At 51.0% G+C, this 17,894-nt stretch overlaps 1 protein-coding gene across 1 annotated transcript in view; it reads left to right on the top strand.

Moving 5' to 3' along the window:
* pak4 (p21 protein (Cdc42/Rac)-activated kinase 4) overlaps positions 1-17,653 on the top strand; it is a 35,563-nt gene extending 17,910 nt beyond the window's left edge. Inside the window, exons 2-10 of the mRNA XM_061218347.1 lie at positions 1,172-1,393; positions 3,982-4,208; positions 6,257-6,677; positions 7,864-8,340; positions 9,594-9,727; positions 9,976-10,102; positions 12,861-12,986; positions 13,373-13,507; positions 13,923-17,653. Of these exons, the coding sequence (XP_061074331.1) occupies positions 1,193-1,393; positions 3,982-4,208; positions 6,257-6,677; positions 7,864-8,340; positions 9,594-9,727; positions 9,976-10,102; positions 12,861-12,986; positions 13,373-13,507; positions 13,923-14,078 (2,004 nt within the window). The 5' untranslated portion in view covers positions 1,172-1,192 and the 3' untranslated portion in view covers positions 14,079-17,653. The remainder of the gene's footprint in view (positions 1-1,171; positions 1,394-3,981; positions 4,209-6,256; positions 6,678-7,863; positions 8,341-9,593; positions 9,728-9,975; positions 10,103-12,860; positions 12,987-13,372; positions 13,508-13,922) is intronic.
* Positions 17,654-17,894: the final 241 nt, after the last annotated feature.

Genomic DNA, 17,894 nt, shown 5'->3' with positions numbered 1-17,894 from the left:
ATCAACTCGGTGCGCTTACTACAGCGCCCGTGTATATTCTCACTGATGCGTGTGTGTATGTGTGGCACTCCGACTGTGTTCATGTTAAACAGTGGGGGGGTAGGGGTGGTGGCGGTGATCCTTTGGCTTTCACATTGTGAGGACTGTGCTTCAGGTTGTAGAAATTGATTGTGATTATCGCTAAGTTTATAAATAATCAGCCTTAATCTGCAGAGGCACAGGGCAGGTGGTTGAGCAGACTCAACCTCAGACTTCAAGTTTTGAATATGAATTTCGGCTTGCTCTTGCCGCGGTAATTGTAGCCTGTCAGATTTACTGAACGACATCTGCATTGTGAGCCTGAAGCCGTGCCAGTATCCCACGCACGTAAAAGCTTTTGTTCAGAACCCAGCTGCTCCCGCGTTTCTTAAAGCAGCTTTTCTGCGTTTGGTTTCTCTCTGAGCCCGAGAGGGAAGGGGGACGTTTGCTTCTGGGTTACTCAGCTGAGAACCGCTCAGAACCGGCGTGGCTGCGGAGTCAGCTTTCCTGCCCACCGCAAAGGTCCAGCCTGGAGTTTCGATGATCGACACTGGTCTGGCAGAAATGCAAATCCGCTGCTCTTGGTCATCGCGTCATTTTCTCCCTCAAGCCTACAGTCCAGTCAAATGTAGCCCGTTAAAGCCTAGAGAAGAAGAGTGTGGATTATTTAGCCAATCGATGACTTGCTTAAACACAACAACAACAAAAAATGACCCCCTAAGATTGTATTCTGAAACCCATGTTCCTGAGATTAGTTGTATTTGTCACCGGTGTTCGATTTCAACATAACCGTCCTCGCTCTACTGAAGTGTCTTTTTGCTCACAGGTTTAATTGTTGTAGTGTTGATGGCTCACACTACGTGTGACTGGTCTGCAGCTCTTGCGTGAGCAGCAGCGGGTGAATGTTTGTTCTGGTGAAGAGCGCAGACGTGTGACTGGTCTGCAGCTCTCGCGTGAGCAGCAGTGTGAGCAGCAGCGGGTGAATGTTTGTTCTGGTGAAGAGCGCAGACGTGTGACTGGTCAGCAGCGTGAGCAGCAGCGTGAGCAGCAGCGGGTGAATGTTTGTTCTGGTGAAGAGCGCAGACGTGTGACTGGTCAGCAGCGTGAGCAGGGTGAATGTTCTGGTGAAGAGTGTTTTCTCTCCTCCCTGCAGGTCTGATGCCCGGCCGGCGCCATGTTCAGTAAGAAGAAGAAGCAGCGTATCCAGATCTCGGCGCCCTCCAACTTCGAGCACCGCGTGCACACCGACTTCGACGAGCAGGAGCAGAAGTTTGTGGGGTTGCCGCGGCAATGGCAGAGCCTGATCGAGGACACGGCCAAGAGGCCCAAGCCCTTCATCGACGCCACGGTCATCACGACCGTGGAGCCCCGCAAGGTCAGCCCGCGTCCGGGGGTCCGGGATTGGGGGGGGCTGTTTAGGGTCTGCAGAGCAAGGCACTAATACCCGCACACTGCTATTGATGCTGCCTGGTGATATCTATTAAAGTCAATTTGACTGTTTGGTCTTCGTCATGTAAGTGTGGTCCCGTTAGTACACCTGTGTGAATGGACCAGAATGCCACGTCAGTACCCCTGACTCCATTCCAGATTTTATAACGATGCATGTAGGCCACTGGATCATAATGATTTTTAAATTCTGGAACACTTAGTTTTAAGTTTACATTTTTGTCATCTAGCATAATTGTTTAAATCCAAAGCGACTTCTAAGTGCATAAATTCAAGTTAAAAGTATCAAATCCGTAAATGGCAAAACAGTTCACATCGAATCTGTATGCTCCTTGTGAGCTGTGGTTGGTTCAGCGTTATAAGGGTTTATTCACACTTCAGTGTGGTTTGAGTGTTCATACACTCACACAAGGAATTTACAAACGCATAATTGAGCTCAGTTCTAGTTTTATGCTCTGCTAAAAGCAGATGGCAAAAACAGTTATTATAGACAAAATGACAATGAGAACACATACTATTCACACGTACTATTCACACCGCAGACAACAGCACCAGTGATGGGGCGGGAGCTCCATTGTCCCCTCATGCCGTAGCCTCACAGCGACGCTCTCTCCAGTGAAGATGGCGCTTGTCTGAATGTTCTGTAGTTCTGTGTCACAGATCCCGTTGTGCAGAACTGTGCCAGCGGGAGCTGGAACGCAGCTAGAGCTCTCAGGTTCCACGTTCAGCTGGTCTCGAATGCGGGAGAACAGACGCCGTACTGAGGTCTGCGTGGTGCCGCTGCTGCCAGGCCGGTAGCAGGGTGTGTAAAGGACCTGTCAGAGTGGGCATCATACGTGTGTCCCAACTCAATGGGTGTCAGCGGCGGTGGCCAGCTTCTATAGCCGGCCTCTTCACTGAGGGCTGTAGTTATCCAGTAATCACAGGCAACGGTTCACTTGATAAATACATGACCAAGTGTCCAACAGTCAACCCCCCCCCCGGTGTTGTCTATGATGTACAGTAAATCCTCAAATTGTGTCTGGGATTCTATTTGAAGCCGGGCCTCGGATAATAGCCGGGGGCGTAGTCGATTCAGACAAATTAAGGCCGGCTCCCAAATATAAGCCGGGGTAATAATGCCTACCAGTAGGGCTATCAGTCCATGAGCACTAGAAGACATTGTTTCGATTTAACTCGATGAAATAAGAGCTCTTCTTAATATTTTATATTGTTGGTTGGTTTAATACTGTTGCCAATGAAAAGTCGTTGTCCTACACCATGGGTCTCCAACATGTTGCTCTCAAGCTACCAGTCGCTTGCCGCCCCCTTCTGAGTAGCTTGCCAACAGCTCAAGCAGTATACATTTAAACACAATTGTTGCCGCGAGGCATTCCAGCCTACGAATTTAATAAAAAGTAAATAAGGCAAAATTAAAAATTAACTCAATTTAGGCTACTTGGCTAGGCAATAAGGTTTCCATGTATTTACAGCACAGCGCACGTTCAATGAAAGAATGAAAGCGGCTGCCTTGGCTCGCAATAAACAGACAGGTGGAAGTCCCGACACTCTTTCAACTACATAAAACTTAACAGTGAACCATCAAATACTCCCCAGATTTCAGTGCCCATCAGTTCCAACATTTAGCAATTGAATCAAACAGTCCAAAAGTAAATTAAATCCCAAACCAAAGCGAAAATCTTTTGATAGCCTACCGGTATGCTGCTCCAAACGAAACGCATGTCTCACAATAAAACGCACTTTAGGAAAAAAAGATCCTTAACTTGCTGTTATCTACGCTAATTTGTTATTGTTCATGAAGGCGTATACAACTTGTCCATGTACTTGCACAGCTAGCATTTCTGAAGTGGGGGGGGGGGGATATCTGTGGGGATAACACAGGTAACTGTATCAAATGTAATGCCACAATAGAATAAAACATCCTGGGAACATGTCAAGGGGAAACACTAAGTGAGTTCACAAAATCAATATATCTGGCCACACCCTCGCCTAAAAAGAAAGTGGATGCTCCTTAACTAATATTGTTAACATTGTGATATTGGAGTGAACCTGGTGTTGCTCACTGGCTCCCTCTGCTGTACTGGAGGATGACTGCTCACTTGAGCGCATTCTACTTCACTGCCCTTTTAACTATTAGACACGTACTGACTGCCCAAGTAATCAATGCCCAGGTATTCCTGACTTTGCTATGGAGGTGTTTGTCTCCTTGGCTGTACTAGGATATCCTGTCAGCGGTCAATTCTTGTGTGTAAACATGATTTCATCCGGAGATGCTTATTCTGATGCTCATTTTGTACGTAGTTTGATTTGGGGAATTGTGTAGGGATGTGATGGTGAAGGGTGGGGTGGGTTGTGGTTGACCGTTGATACGAGTGCACCACAGAGATATCTGTTCATCCATAGTGCGTTACGCGCAGGACACGCAGGAAGTGAACTCGATCGTCTCTGAGCCATAAAGACGGCCGCCTTGCCTCCCGTGTGCGTCTCACAGTCTCTGTCCCTCCCTCCCTGTCTCAGACCATCGTGCGGGGCGCTAAGTTGGCGGCGGACGGCTCTCTCTCCTGGCTGCTGGACGAGTTTGAGACCATGTCGGTGACGCGCTCCAACTCGCTGCGTCGCGGCAGCCCCCCCGTGCACCCCCGCCGCGACTCCGCCTCCTCCGTGGGGGTGCAGGAGAACGGCCAGCCCCCCCTCCGGCCGCACCCCCACACGCACCCCGACCGCCACAGAGACAGCCGGGAGAGGTACGGCCCCACTGTGGTCACCCTCTAGTCCACATCGGACTGTCTGGGTTTAGTTTAGTTAGTCCACTTTATTTAATAGGGACCTTGAATGACTGTTTCCTCTCTGAGAGACTGAATGACTGTTTCCTCTCTGAGAGACTGAATGACTGTGTGTTTTCTCTCTCTGAGACTGAATGACTGTTTCCTCTCTGAGAGACTGAATGACTGTTTCCTCTCTGAGAGACTGAATGACCGTTTCCTCTCTGAGAGACTGAATGACCGTTTCCTCTCTGAGAGACTGAATGACCGTTTCCTCTCTGAGAGACTGAATGACTATTTTCTCTCTGTGAGACTGAATGACTGTTTCCTCTCTGAGAGACTGAATGACTGTTTCCTCTGAGTGACTGAATGATGGTGTGTTTCCTCTGAGAGACTGAATGACTGTGTGTTTTCTCTCTGAGAGAGTGAATGGCTGTGCGTTTCCTCTCTGAGAGACTGAATGACGGTGTGTTTTCTCTCTGAGAGACTGAATGACGGTGTGTTTCCTCTTGAGTGACTGAATGACTGTGTGTTTCCTCTGAGAGATTGAATGACTGTTTCCTCTCTGAGAGACTGAATGAATGTTTCCTCTCTGAGAGACTGAATGAATGTTTCCTCTCTGAGAGACTGAATGAATGTTTCCTCTCTGAGAGACTGAATGAATGTTTCCTCTCTGAGAGACTGAATGACTGTTTCCTCTCTGAGAGACTGAATGACGGTGTGTTTCCTCTGAGAGACTGAATGACGGTGTTTCCTCTGAGAGACTGAATGACTGTTTCCTCTCTGAGAGACTGAATGACTGTGTGTTTCCTCTCTGAGAGACTGAATGACGGTGTGTTTCCTCTGAGAGACTGAATGACTGTGTTTTCTCTCTGAGAGACTGAATGACGGTGTGTTTCCTCTCCGAGAGACTGAATGACGGTGTGTGTTCCTCTCTGTGAGACTGAATGACGGTGTGTTTCCTCTGTGAGACTGAATGACGGTGTGTTTCCTCTCTGAGAGACTGAATGTCTGTGTGTTTCCTTTCTGAGAGACTGAATGACGGTGTGTTTCCTCTGTGAGACTGAATGACTGTGTGTTTCCTCTGTGAGACTGAATGACTGTGTGTTTTCTCTCTGAGAGACTGAATGACGGTGTGTTTCCTCTCTGAGAGACTGAATGACGGTGTGTTTCCTCTCTGAGAGACTGAATGACGGTGTTTCCTCTCTGTGAGACTGAATGACGGTGTGTTTCCTCTGTGAGACTGAATGACGGTGTGTTTCCTCTCTGTGAGACTGAATGACGGTGTGTTTCCTCTGTGAGACTGAATGACGGTGTGTTTCCTCTCTGAGAGACTGAATGTCTGTGTGTTTCCTCTCTGAGAGACTGAATGACGGTGTGTTTCCTCTGTGAGACTGAATGACTGTGTGTTTTCTCTGAGAGACTGAATGACGGTGTGTTTCCTCTCTGAGAGACTGAATGACGGTGTGTTTCCTCTCTGTGAGACTGAATGACGGTGTGTTTCCTCTGTGAGACTGAATGACGGTGTGTTTCCTCTGTGAGACTGAATGACGGTGTGTTTCCTCTCTGTGAGACTGAATGACGGTGTGTTTCCTCTGTGAGACTGAATGACGGTGTGTTTCCTCTCTGAGAGACTGAATGTCTGTGTGTTTCCTCTGAGTGACTGAATGTCTGTGTGTTTTCTCTCTGTGAGACTGAATGACAGTGTGTTTCCTCTGAGTGACTGAATGTCTGTGTGTTTCCTCTCTGAGAGACTGAATGTCTGTGTGTTTCCTCTCTGAGAGACTGAATGACTGTGTGTTTCCTCTCTGTGAGACTGAATGACTGTGTTTCCTCTCTGTGAGACTGAATGACTGTGTGTTTCCTCTCTGGGAGACTGAATGACGGTGTGTTTCCTCTCTGAGAGACTGAATGACGGTGTGTTTCCTCTCTGAGAGACTGAATGACGGTGTGTTTCCTCTCTGAGAGACTGAATGTCTGTGTGTTTCCTCTCTGAGAGACTGAATGACGGTGTGTTGTGCTGTCTCCAGAGAGCGGCCTCGACAGGACATCCCGGGTGTGGACCCGCGGCAGTCTCAGAGGCCGGCCCGAGGCCCCCGGGATGACGATCGGCCCCAGCAGCAGCCCCGGGGCCAGGAGCCCAGCCGCCAGCGCGAGAGGGACCGCCCCGGCCCCCCGGCCCAGCCCCCCGCCCCGCCCCACAGAGACCGCCAGCCCCGCCCCGAGCAGGTGCTGAGGAGGGAGGGCGACAAGCGGCCCAAATCCAGCTACACGGGCCGGGACAGCAGCCCCCAGTCCCCCCGCGACAAGAGGCCCCTCTCCGGCCCCAACATCCGCACCCCCAACCTGCCTCTGTCGGAGGGGGTGATGAAGACCGCCCAGCAGACGGGCCGCCCCTTCAACACGTACCCCCGAGCCGAGAGCGACTCCGGCCGCAGCCCCACCAGCCAGGTACGCCCGGGACACGCTGTTCTGCCTGTCCCTCAGCCCCCTTCTCCAGGGCCCTGCATGCCTGCCCCCCCCCCCTGCAGGAGGGGGGAGAGTGAGAACTACCAGCTAGACTGACCACAGTTCATATTTATGTTTGCAAGGATCCCACAGTGACAGAACACCGGCACTCGACTTGCGCATTGATCTGTGAACACCATTCACGGGCGAGTTATTGATTGTGTGAATATGGATTTAGAGCAGCAGTTGACCCAATGACACGGCGGGGTAGGGATTGAATTCTAATCATCTGCCGGCTCTGACTGTGGGCTGTAGCTGCGATGGTCCAGTAACAGTCGCTGATTGCGTCGCCGGGGTACAGGAGGGTTAAGTTGGATTGGGTTGGTAGGTCTGGGGTTCATTGACTGCTGGCTGCGGGCCAATCCCCCGTATGATGTGTCCTCCTCTGACTCAACCCTATGCCAGCTTGTCTGTGGGCTGCGCTGCTGGTGCCTCCATGTGCTTCAGAGGAGCAGCGCGGACGTGTGCCAAAGCGGAGGTGCAGATAGTCCTTAGTGATTATGCCCAGTTAGGGTGGGATAGTGCTCAGCCCCACATTGGGTGCCAAATTTATGAAATTGAATTAGCAAATAAGAAAAGAAAATGTGAATGTTATTTTACAGGTATAGCTCTATTTACTGTTCAACTAGTAGCACATTTCCATTGCAATTACACAGCCAAACGGATTGTGCCCTGGTCCTTCAGCCCCTGTACCTGAACATTACCTGTGCCAGACGCTCTCTCTGCTTGCTGACACGGCTGGTATTCCTACTGTTTGTAGCCTGTGGGCCTGAACCTATCTCAGCCTGCAGTACTGGCCCTCGAATCGGCCAGATACATCTCTTTGAGATGTTCACTCAAAATGAACCGTTCTGCTCCACTTAAACTGCCCAATTGTGAAGACACTCATATTCCTTTTCTGATCCTGAGGTCATATGATTTGCCATGCAAAGTCACAAGCATGATATTGAATATTCACCTTGAAGGAATGATAGAGATTGTGTCTCATTTTGAAATAACCAAAATGCGTTGTCACTGACCCAGAAGTAACAGACATGCGCTGTGTTATTTGTGCTGAAGTACGGAGATTCAATGTGGGATTTGCACTTGATTTACACCCCCCTCCTCTCCCCCTCCCCCCCCCCCACAGGAGCCGAAGCTGAGCCGGCCCCGTGAAGCCCTCCCCCAGAACGGCCCCTCCAGTGGCCCCAGCTGGGTGGGGGGCGGCGGGGGCAAACCAGCCGCGGGGCAGCCCCGAGGAGACCCCCACCCACACCACTCCTCACACCCGCTCCTGGGCCCCGAGCCCCCGCACGGCCACCCCCACCCCCAGCCCCCGGGCCCCCCGCAGCCGGCCCTCGCCCGGCCCCCGGGCCCCGCGGGCCCCCCCCAGGCCCGCTCCCCGCAGCGTGAGCCCCAGCGCGTGTCCCATGAGCAGTTCCGCGCAGCCCTGCAGATGGTGGTGGACCCCGGGGACCCGCGCACCTACCTGGACCACTACATCAAGATCGGGGAGGGCTCCACCGGCATCGTCTGCATCGCCACCGTCAAGAGCACCGGCAAGCTGGTGGCCGTGAAGAAGATGGACCTGCGCAAGCAGCAGCGCAGAGAGCTGCTGTTCAACGAGGTGAGGACGCACAGACAGACAAGCAAGCAGGCAGACGCACGGACAGACAAGCAGGCAGACGCACGGACAGACAAGCAGGCAGACGCACGGACAGACAAGCAGGCAGACGCACGGACAGACAAGCAAGCAGGCAGACGCACGGGCAGACAAGCAAGCAGGCAGACGCACGGACAGACAAGCAAGCAGGCAGACGCACGGACAGACAAGCAGGCAGACGCACGGACAGACAAGCAGGCAGACGCACGGACAGACAAGCAAGCAGGCAGACGCACGGACAGACAAGCAAGCAGGCAGACGCACGGACAGACAAGCAGGCAGACGCACGGACAGACAAGCAGGCAGACGCACGGACAGACAAGCAGGCAGACGCACGCACGGACACGCAGGCAGACGCACGCACGGACAGACAAGCAGGCAGACGCACGCACGGACAGGCAAGCAGGCAGACAAGCAGGCAGACGCATGGACAGACAAGCAGGCAGACAAGCAGGCAGACGCACGGACAGACAAGCAGGCAGACGCACGGACAGACAAGCAGGCAGACAAGCAGGCAGACGCACGGACAGACAAGCAGGCAGACGCACGGACAGACAGGCAGGCAGACGCACGGACAGACAGGCAGGCAGACGCACAGACAGACAAGCAGACGCACGCACGGACAGACAGACAGGCAGACGCACAGACAGACACGCAGATGCACGGGTGAAGATGTTGATGCATGGACTGACATGGCACGGATAGACGAGCAGTTGCACTGACAGTACTTCAGACTCACCAACCGACAGGCAGACAGATATGCGGACACACGGACAGTGATTCAGACGCCCTGACAGACTGTCGCTACTGTACTAACCTCCCCACTGTGAACCCTGTCACTCTTACCGCGCTCATTGGCAGTCTGTCTCACTGACTGTGTGGACCGGTTTGTGCCGTGGCTCTGTGCCTGACGTTAACAGCGACGGGTGAGAAACTCCTCACACTGACCCCCCCGCTGCTTCAGAACAGTGCCTTCAGCTCACAGGCACACACGCCGTGAGTCACTCCGCCTGAACACTGAGCAGCCCCGCTGCTCTCCCCGCTCCCTGTCTGCGGCTCCATGTTCCAGGCCCGTGTGCCTCTTGTTTTCTCAGCCGCTGTTTTATCGGGTTGTCATTTTTGAGCTTGGTTAGCTCACGCAGGAAAGCAAGCAGTAAAACCCGTTGGGGGTTTGCATTTCGCGTGGCATGTAAGGTGACTGCCCTCATTTCGTGCAGGTGGTTATCATGCGGGACTATCACCATGACAACGTGGTGGAGATGTACAACAGCTACCTGGTGGGGGACGAGCTGTGGGTCGTCATGGAGTTCCTGGAGGGCGGGGCTCTGACCGACATCGTCACGCACACCAGGTCAGTGTTTTCCCGGAATGATCAACAAGATTGTGGTTTTGCTTTGAACTTCAAAGTATATAGACAAGTTCGCAGAAAAGCGGCTGCTTGTTCAGCTTGTGGAGTAATTTTGCCTCTGACCCACTAGGTGGTAGTATTGCGCAGCCAGTTTGTCTCTTTACACTGTGAATTTATCACTTACTTCACTGGGCTGTCTAACCCCCCCGAACCCCACGTGCGTAACATGGAACTGAACTTGTCCGTTTCAGGATGAACGAGGAGCAGATTGCCACCGTCTGTCTGTCTGTCCTGAAGGCTCTGTCTGTGCTGCACACCCAGGGGGTCATCCACAGAGACATTAAGAGCGACTCCATTCTGCTCACCCACGACGGCAGGGTAAGCAGCTGACACAGGCACTATATACCACACGCGCACACACACGCACACACACGCACACACACACACACACACACACACACACACTCACACCACACATGCACACACACATACCCACACAAACACACACACTCACACCACACACACATACCTACACACGCACACACCACACATACATCAGTGTTTACAAGCTCCTGATTAGACACAATATGCACAGTACAGAGCATACACACAGCACGCCCACACCATGCACTCTATACACAGAGCACACACACACACTGTTGCTGTGCAGTGAGGTAATGGTGTCCTCCCACACAGTCCGGCCCTCTTAATGGCACGTAAAACTGGTTGTCAAGCAGGGTTGCCAGAGGGATATCTCAGGGTAAGACACCCTAAATGTAAGGCATTCAGGGCAAAGTTTGGGATAAATACTTTTTATAGGGAATTTTGGGTTTCTTCAGGAAGTACACTCTCTCTCTCAAACCCATTATGGCTGCTGCAACAAGAGTCACTCGCTTCACGTACACATAAGGTTACTATCGGTCTCATTTAGCCTGTACCACCTGTTAATCAGCCCTGATCAGGTTCAGTTTTCCTTTACCAAAACCACAACCTTACAAACATTTTTATTCGCGGTGTTTTCAGGGAATTGTTCAGTGCAAATGTTTTGTGAGGGTAGCCCTCTTATATTTAGGCCATTGGGTCTCAGCCAAGCAAACTCACGCTGAAAGGAAACCATGGTTTGCAAAACAGCATTGTCAGCACTTGCCACGTAATGCATGAGCGAGGTGACAAGCCCACAGTTATTACGGCTTTGCTGCTGTGCAGCGTGTGAATGCAGTCTGCCTGCACCGCTCTCTGAATGTCCTGTTGCAGTCGGCTGTAACTGGTACTGGACTCACTGGTTAATTAGTAACTCAGGTCATGCCAGGTGCAAGCTTAGCCAGGAAACCTTTTTTGAAAATTCATCAAAAATAACTGGACAGATGGCTTTAGTCGTTTTCCCGGGGGAAAAGAGGCATTAGAGGCTAGCCAGTGGAGTGGTGTGCAGTGTCCTGTGGTGGCGTTGGAGAGGCCCCGATCCCACAGTCATCCTTCATTTCATCAGAGCGGAACTGTGGCCGGTGGTGAGACTGCGGCCTCAAAACCAGTAGAGGCTGAACAAGGGTGTGGTGATGTTTCTGAGATCTCGTAATGTTAATGCGCAAGAGGTGCAAATTCACCACGGCCTCAACATTCCCTGCACTGAGCCCTTTCGTTAAAGAGGAACTGTCGCTTTTGGCATGAATTCTGAGAATTAGGTCAGTGAGGCGTTTATCTGAATGCATCTGAATAACCCCAGAATGCGGTCTTTACGCCTCAAGTTTTTTTTTTTCACGATAAATGTTTGAATGATCGCATCAGATTTAATGATAGTAAATCTTCAAGCTGCATAACTGGCACTTGCGGGCCCAGTTAGTGCGATGCCGTTATCAGCTGCACTTTACCTTTGGAAAGTGAAGTGAGTGCAGGGTTAGTGTGTGGGTTGGCATGCAGGGTTAGCGTGTGGGTTACCGTGCAGGTTTAGCGTGCAGGGTTAACATGCACGGTTAACGTGTGGGTTGGCATGCAGGGTTAGCGTGTGGGTTACCGTGCAGGTTTAGCGTGCAGGGTTAACATGCACGGTTAGCGTGCGGGTTGGCATGCAGGGTTAGCGTGTGGGTTAACATGCAGGGTTAACATGCACGGTTAGCGTGCGGGTTGGCATGCAGGGTTAGCGTGTGGGTTACCGTGCAGGTTTAGCGTGCAGGGTTTAGCGTGCAGGGTTAACGTGCACGGTTAGCGTGCGGGTTGGCATGCAGGGTTAGCGTATGGGTTGGCATGCAGGGTTAGCGTGTGGGTTACCGTGCAGGTTTAGCGTGCAGGGTTAACATGCACGGTTAACGTGCGGGTTGGCATGCAGGGTTAGCGTGCAGGGTTAACATGCACGGTTAACGTGCGGGTTGGCATGCAGGGTTAGCGTGCAGGGTTAACGTGCACGGTTAGCTCGCTGGTTAGTGCGTCAGCTGTGCAGTCAGAGCGAGGTGCAAGGCTCGCCGCAGGCAGCTGTGGTTTGGCCCATGGCGGCGTCAGCTGACCTCCGGCACACTGCGTGCCGACGGGCACTTCCTGCCGCTGGGTTTCGCCCTCAGCTGTTTCTCGTCAGGGCAGTGTGTTAGATGTTTCTCACTTCCTCCTGCGAGCCCCTGCTCTCCCTTTTTTTACTGCTGCATTTCCTGCTTTGTGTGTCTGCTCCATCGAGTCTGTACGCCTGACTGTGGTGTTTCGCTGTCAGGCCGTAATTGCGTGTCCAAATAAACGGCCCGTTACCGCTCACACAGTTCTGGGCAGTGCCCCCACAATAGGCCAGAGTGAACCGCCTGGATGGGCACTTGCTTGTGGTTTCATTTAACAGCTTTCTTAAAACAAGCCTTGCCTCCTTTCAACCCATTGCACTGGTTGCCACATTGTGTTTCTTTTTGAAATGCTCATTTCCATTTGAAGTTTTAAATCCTGCACGTGAGATTGAGTCCATTAGATATCGGAGAGAACAAACTGGCCTGCTTAAAAGCCTGGGAGAAAGGGAACGTGAATGCTGCTATAATGTAATTGTGGATGGATATTGTTATTGTTGACTGAGGATGCTACTGTAATGTAATTGTCGGTGGGTATTGTTATTGTTGACTGAGCCGTTCTCCATCTTTGCCCTGGAATGACTCCTGTCCTTTGTGCTCCACAGATAAAGCTGTCGGACTTTGGCTTCTGCGCCCAGGTGTCTAAGGAAGTGCAGCGGCGGAAGTCTCTGGTGGGAACGCCCTACTGGATGGCTCCCGAGCTCATCTCCCGCCTGCCCTATGGGCCCGAGGCGAGTGCCCCCGCTGTTCCTCTGTCCATCTGTCCTTCTGTCCATCTGTCCTTCTGTCCGTCTGGGCCCTCTGCCTTCTGATACATTTAAGATGAGACTCATTTTTATGCCAGGTGCAATTTTTTTCCCATGCTTGCTAGCAAATTGATTTCCAGTTCATGTACACATAAATAAAAATGTGCTCTGCGGTTCTGCATGTTGGTTACACAATTGCCATGTACTGTACGGGCAGCAGTCTGAGTGTCAGTATTTAGCTTCACGCTGCCCAACCTCTGCTGTGCCCTACCCCTACCCCTACCCCTACCCCTACCCCTACCCCTAACCCCTAACCCCTAACCCGTACTGAATACTGAATGTCACAGCCGTGTGTTCTCCCACGGTCACAGGTGGACATCTGGTCTCTGGGCGTCATGGTGATCGAGATGGTGGACGGAGAGCCTCCGTACTTTAACGAGCCCCCCCTCAAAGCCATGAAGATGATCCGCGACAACCTGCCGCCGAAACTGAAGAATCTCCATAAGGTGGGAACGGCCATTTCTGCTAACATTCGCTTCGTCACATTTAGACAGGAAAAGGTTGTGTGTTTGAATATTCAGCTTCCGTCAGATGAGAGGCGCATCAGTGTGTCAGATAGCTGCCAAAGTGTGATGTCTTGTTCTTGGAAGTGTCGTTGTCTAGTGGAGGATGGGGGCATCCCCCTGTAGCCAGGCTCCTCCCATTGGAGAGTTCTCTCGCCTCTGTTTGAGCGATTGTCTCCCCACTGAGGAGTTGTGTGCCTCATATTTGAAGGTTTGGGGCTGAGTTTTTCCCCTTCTCTTACCCTGTAAAGTGTCTTTGGGACAGTCCTCTGTGAGAAGTGCTGCACACATGGTGTAATGTACACAGAGTTATGTGAGGGTGTTGAGCGCCACACTCAAGCTGTCTCTGCCCTTGCAGGTGTCTCCTATTCTCAAAGGCTTCCTGGACCGCATGCTGGTGCGGGACCCCGCCCAGAGAGCCACGGCCAATGAGCTGCTGAAGCACCCCTTCCTGGGCAAGGCCGGCCCGCCCTCTTGCATCGTTCCCCTCATGAGGCAGAACCGCATGAGATGAGTGATGTCATCAACACGCACCGCACCACTCCCCGCCCCGGCCCTGCGGCTGAGCGATGCGGTGAGAAGGGGACCCGGAGCCAAACCCACACCACGGACGCGTGCTCGAACCCAGGGCCGGGGGGGGACACCCAGGGGACGCCTCCTTGTCCGGTCACGCTTTTACATTTTTTAAAAAACATAACCTAAGTTTGGCTGGACTGTCGCTAGCTTAGGTAGGGAGCAAAAACATGGACTTTTGAAAACGCTCCACTGTTTTAAGGGTTTGGCTTTCTTTTTTTCTTTTTGAAACTCACCACTCATCCGCCTTGGACAGATGGATGACCTTTGAACCCTCCTGCTGCAGCAGAGGGAAGCAGCGAGCCCACACACCCGGTCTCCCTGCTTCTGTTCCCCTGGCTGCCAGCCCAGAAGACATGTCTGTCTGCCTCCCTTAGTTACAGCCACACTACATGGGTCCAAAATCCTGAGCTTTCTTTTCCTGGGTGGAGTTTTACTGAGCGAATCGCACTGAACCCCCCCTGCCTAGTGTTCAAGCCTCCCAGCATTGAGCGCTGTCTCATCATGGGCCGCAGTCCTCAGTGTGGATCCCTGGTGAGGGTGTTCCAATGCTGAGGGTGCAGAGGGCTGGGGGACAAACATCCCATCAGCCCTCTGGCAGGGCGGGACGGTCCATTCTGCTATGGAAACGGGGGTGACCACTGCGGACACTACACTGGGTCCCACAGGGGAAGACCACCGACATCTCACATGGACAGAACGCAGCCAGAAATACTACTGAAGAATGACCAGGCTTTAAACACGAAATGAACCGTTATCGAAATTAAAACACTAGGTTCCTGTTGTGTACACTAAGCAAAGATGAACACTGGATTTCTTTTTTTACCTGATTTCATTTTATATAAGTATAAATTTATGGAAATGTATCCTTTTGCATTTTCTGCTTCTGATGATTGAGGCGCTGTGTGTAAAGACAGGCTGTGCACCTAGGAAATTAACTGCATTTTTTTCTTGCGGCGAAATTAAATGTCCTACTTCACTTTTTTAGCATAGCAGTGGGGTGGTTTCAACACTAATTTAAATGTTTTTTTTTTTTGTTTTATGACCTTGGCGTGCAGTGAAGTTGGTTTCAAGCCTAATCCATTTCCACAGTGCTATGGACAAAGAGACTGTTATTGAGTATTTGGCCCAAGCAGTGCCAGTTGCGTGTCTCAGAAATGTTCTATAGGGCTGCTGAAAATTCTGTAGATACTTTGTCTAATCATACACTAAGCCTGACTGTCCTGTTTGGCATTTTTGTTGGAGCGGAAGTAGGCGCTGCCGGAGCGCGCTGTGTGGTACATTATGTAAGGGCTCTTTCGGACCGGCAGAGGAAGCCCGTTGAGCAATCTCACGCGCCGCTGACGTGCGCAGTTGCGGCTCTGACCCTGCTCGTCCGGTTTTAGTCACGACCTTGACCCGGCGTCCAGGGCAGAGAGAGAGTGAACCAAGACCGGCCTCAAACGCCCCCGCGCTAAGGCTAAAGGCTAAAGGCTAAAGGCCGTTTTCGCGGTCTGGGAAAGCTTGGCCCGCCATCGGCCAAGGTAACACTAACGCTAACGCTAACATCCACAGGGCCAAAGCAACCAAAGACACACAGGCCTCTGTGGTGACCAAAAGAATAGGCAGCACTGTTCATGTGTGCTTAACGCGCGCTAGGTAGGCTGAGGCCCGGTGACCTCTGACCTGTTAGAAGCACACTGCATGAACGCGGCACGTCTGCGTTAAGCACCAGGTAAGGATTCGTGGACCAGCAGCTTGCTTCTCTTAAGAATGCAGGAATTGAGTGGCAGAGAGAAGTGGCTTAGAGGTTTATAATTTCATCGTCCCAGCAGAACTGTGTTCCCGTAGGATGCCAATCCAAAGATCAAAGTATTTTAATAAATAACTATTTGCATGCATGTCCTTTATGTTTTGGCCGCGTGTTGAATGTTTTTTTTTTTTAAACACGACCAATTATTTCAGAATGTTCATGAATTGGTTATTTGTTGTTTGACCCTGCGTTTTAGCTGAATTTGGACCACTTGATTTTATTGCTGGGTGAGCAAGACCTTTTTACGTTGATTGGCATGCGTCTGTGTTAATCCCGCCCCTGGCCCATACGACCGTGCCATTTTATTTCCACACTAATGGGAGAGTGGAGCTCGAAGGAATAACCACTGGTAGAAACATTAATGAAATTTCCCCTTTTTCCCCTCCAGCATATTATGCTTCTCTCTGGCTCTCGCTGTGGCCTGCCGCGTTGCGGAAGTAGGAACTTGTGTCGACACGGGCTGCTGGGAACTGAGCCATCAGAGCTGTGTGTGTGTGAATGAGACATTTTCAGTCGCAAACACAAACTCGTTTCACCCCTGAAGGGATTTTTGGGTGTATTTTGAAGCGGGCAAAAAAAAAAAAAAACTCGGGGCATATTCGGGCCATGCGTTTTAACTGGAGGGAGGCGTGCCGTTGTGTTGGTGCCTGCAGGACGGTGGGTGGGAGTGGAGTGCGTGTTTACCCCTCCGCAGCACCCTGCCTGGGTCGTGCGTGTCTGCTTGGCTGAACATTCGCTCGGTTCATCCACAGCATGGCTCAGCGTGTCCTGGCCTTTAGTCGATCATTAGAGCACACTGTCTTCGTCAGTGAGTCGGGTAGGGCATTGTAAGCAAGTCCCCTTTAAGTCAATGTTAAACCAGGAGAGCGCCCATTTCCCCCCCCCACAGAAGTCTTCGCTGCTGGTCTCCCTCCATGCCTGGGGGCCCCTTATGCCCTCTGTGGTAGTCTGTGGTGGGGTGCTCATTTGGCTGTGGCCTTTGGGGTTACCCCAGTTTGCAACAAGCTCGCCCTGCACTAGGTTTACTCTTCCCCAGATCTCTTCAGACGATTCTTGGCATCCACTACATGATCAACTGTCTCTCCGAGTGTTCAGTCTGACAGCTGGCACAACCGGCAGTGGGCTTGCTGCGGTTATTGCCAGCGTGTGGGGAATAACAATCAAAGGTGGACATATCTTCGCTGTGGACACTTCCGTGCGTGGGAACCAATGTCGAGAGGGCTTTTTAGTGTGTGAGGGTTTTCATGCCTTAATGGAATAAGAAAATGTGATTAATATAAAGATGCCCTGGAATTGCTGTTAATTACATATGTACATAAGATTTTAGCAGTTATGTTCCTCTATTGACAATATATTTTCAGTTTTCTTTAGTGCCTAGAAGTCAATTTTTTTTTTTTTATTATTATTTTTTTATTAGAACTGGTTCATGTTTTAAGAATGCTGACATTTCCCGCTTGGAACTGTGACAACTACTGACTCACTTGCTTGGATCATATTTATATGTAAATGAATGCATCGGGGTGTTTGGAGTGTTGATGAGATGTTTCACAGTTTGCTCAGCCGTTTATGAAGCAGTATTGTGAAGATTCAGAGCACAGGGAGCGGTTGTGCTTTCTGTTACGCCCCCTCCTCAACTTTAGATTTCCATTGTTATATAAAAAAAAGGAAAACACTTCAGAGTGAAGATTTTAGTTTTGTTTTTTTTCCCAGTTTTTTTGTCTTTTTTTTTTTTTTCAAAATACAGTTTTTCTAAAAATGTGTGGTTTCTGTGTGAACTTCATGCCTTGGGTTTGTTTATTGAAAACTCTGCGTCGGATGGTAACATGATTGCCAAAAAAACAATCTCCTTGCTGATTAAATAATTCAATTAAATGTACTTATTTTTATACAGTTATTATGCTCCTATATTATGCTCCTATACCCCTTTATGCAAGGGTAACCACTCAAGCAAGGGTCTATTGTAAC

This window comes from Conger conger, chromosome 13, assembly GCF_963514075.1.
Source record: "Conger conger chromosome 13, fConCon1.1, whole genome shotgun sequence".
NCBI classification, from domain to species: Eukaryota; Metazoa; Chordata; class Actinopteri; order Anguilliformes; family Congridae; genus Conger; species Conger conger.
This window is presented reverse-complemented; position numbering and strand designations above follow the sequence as displayed.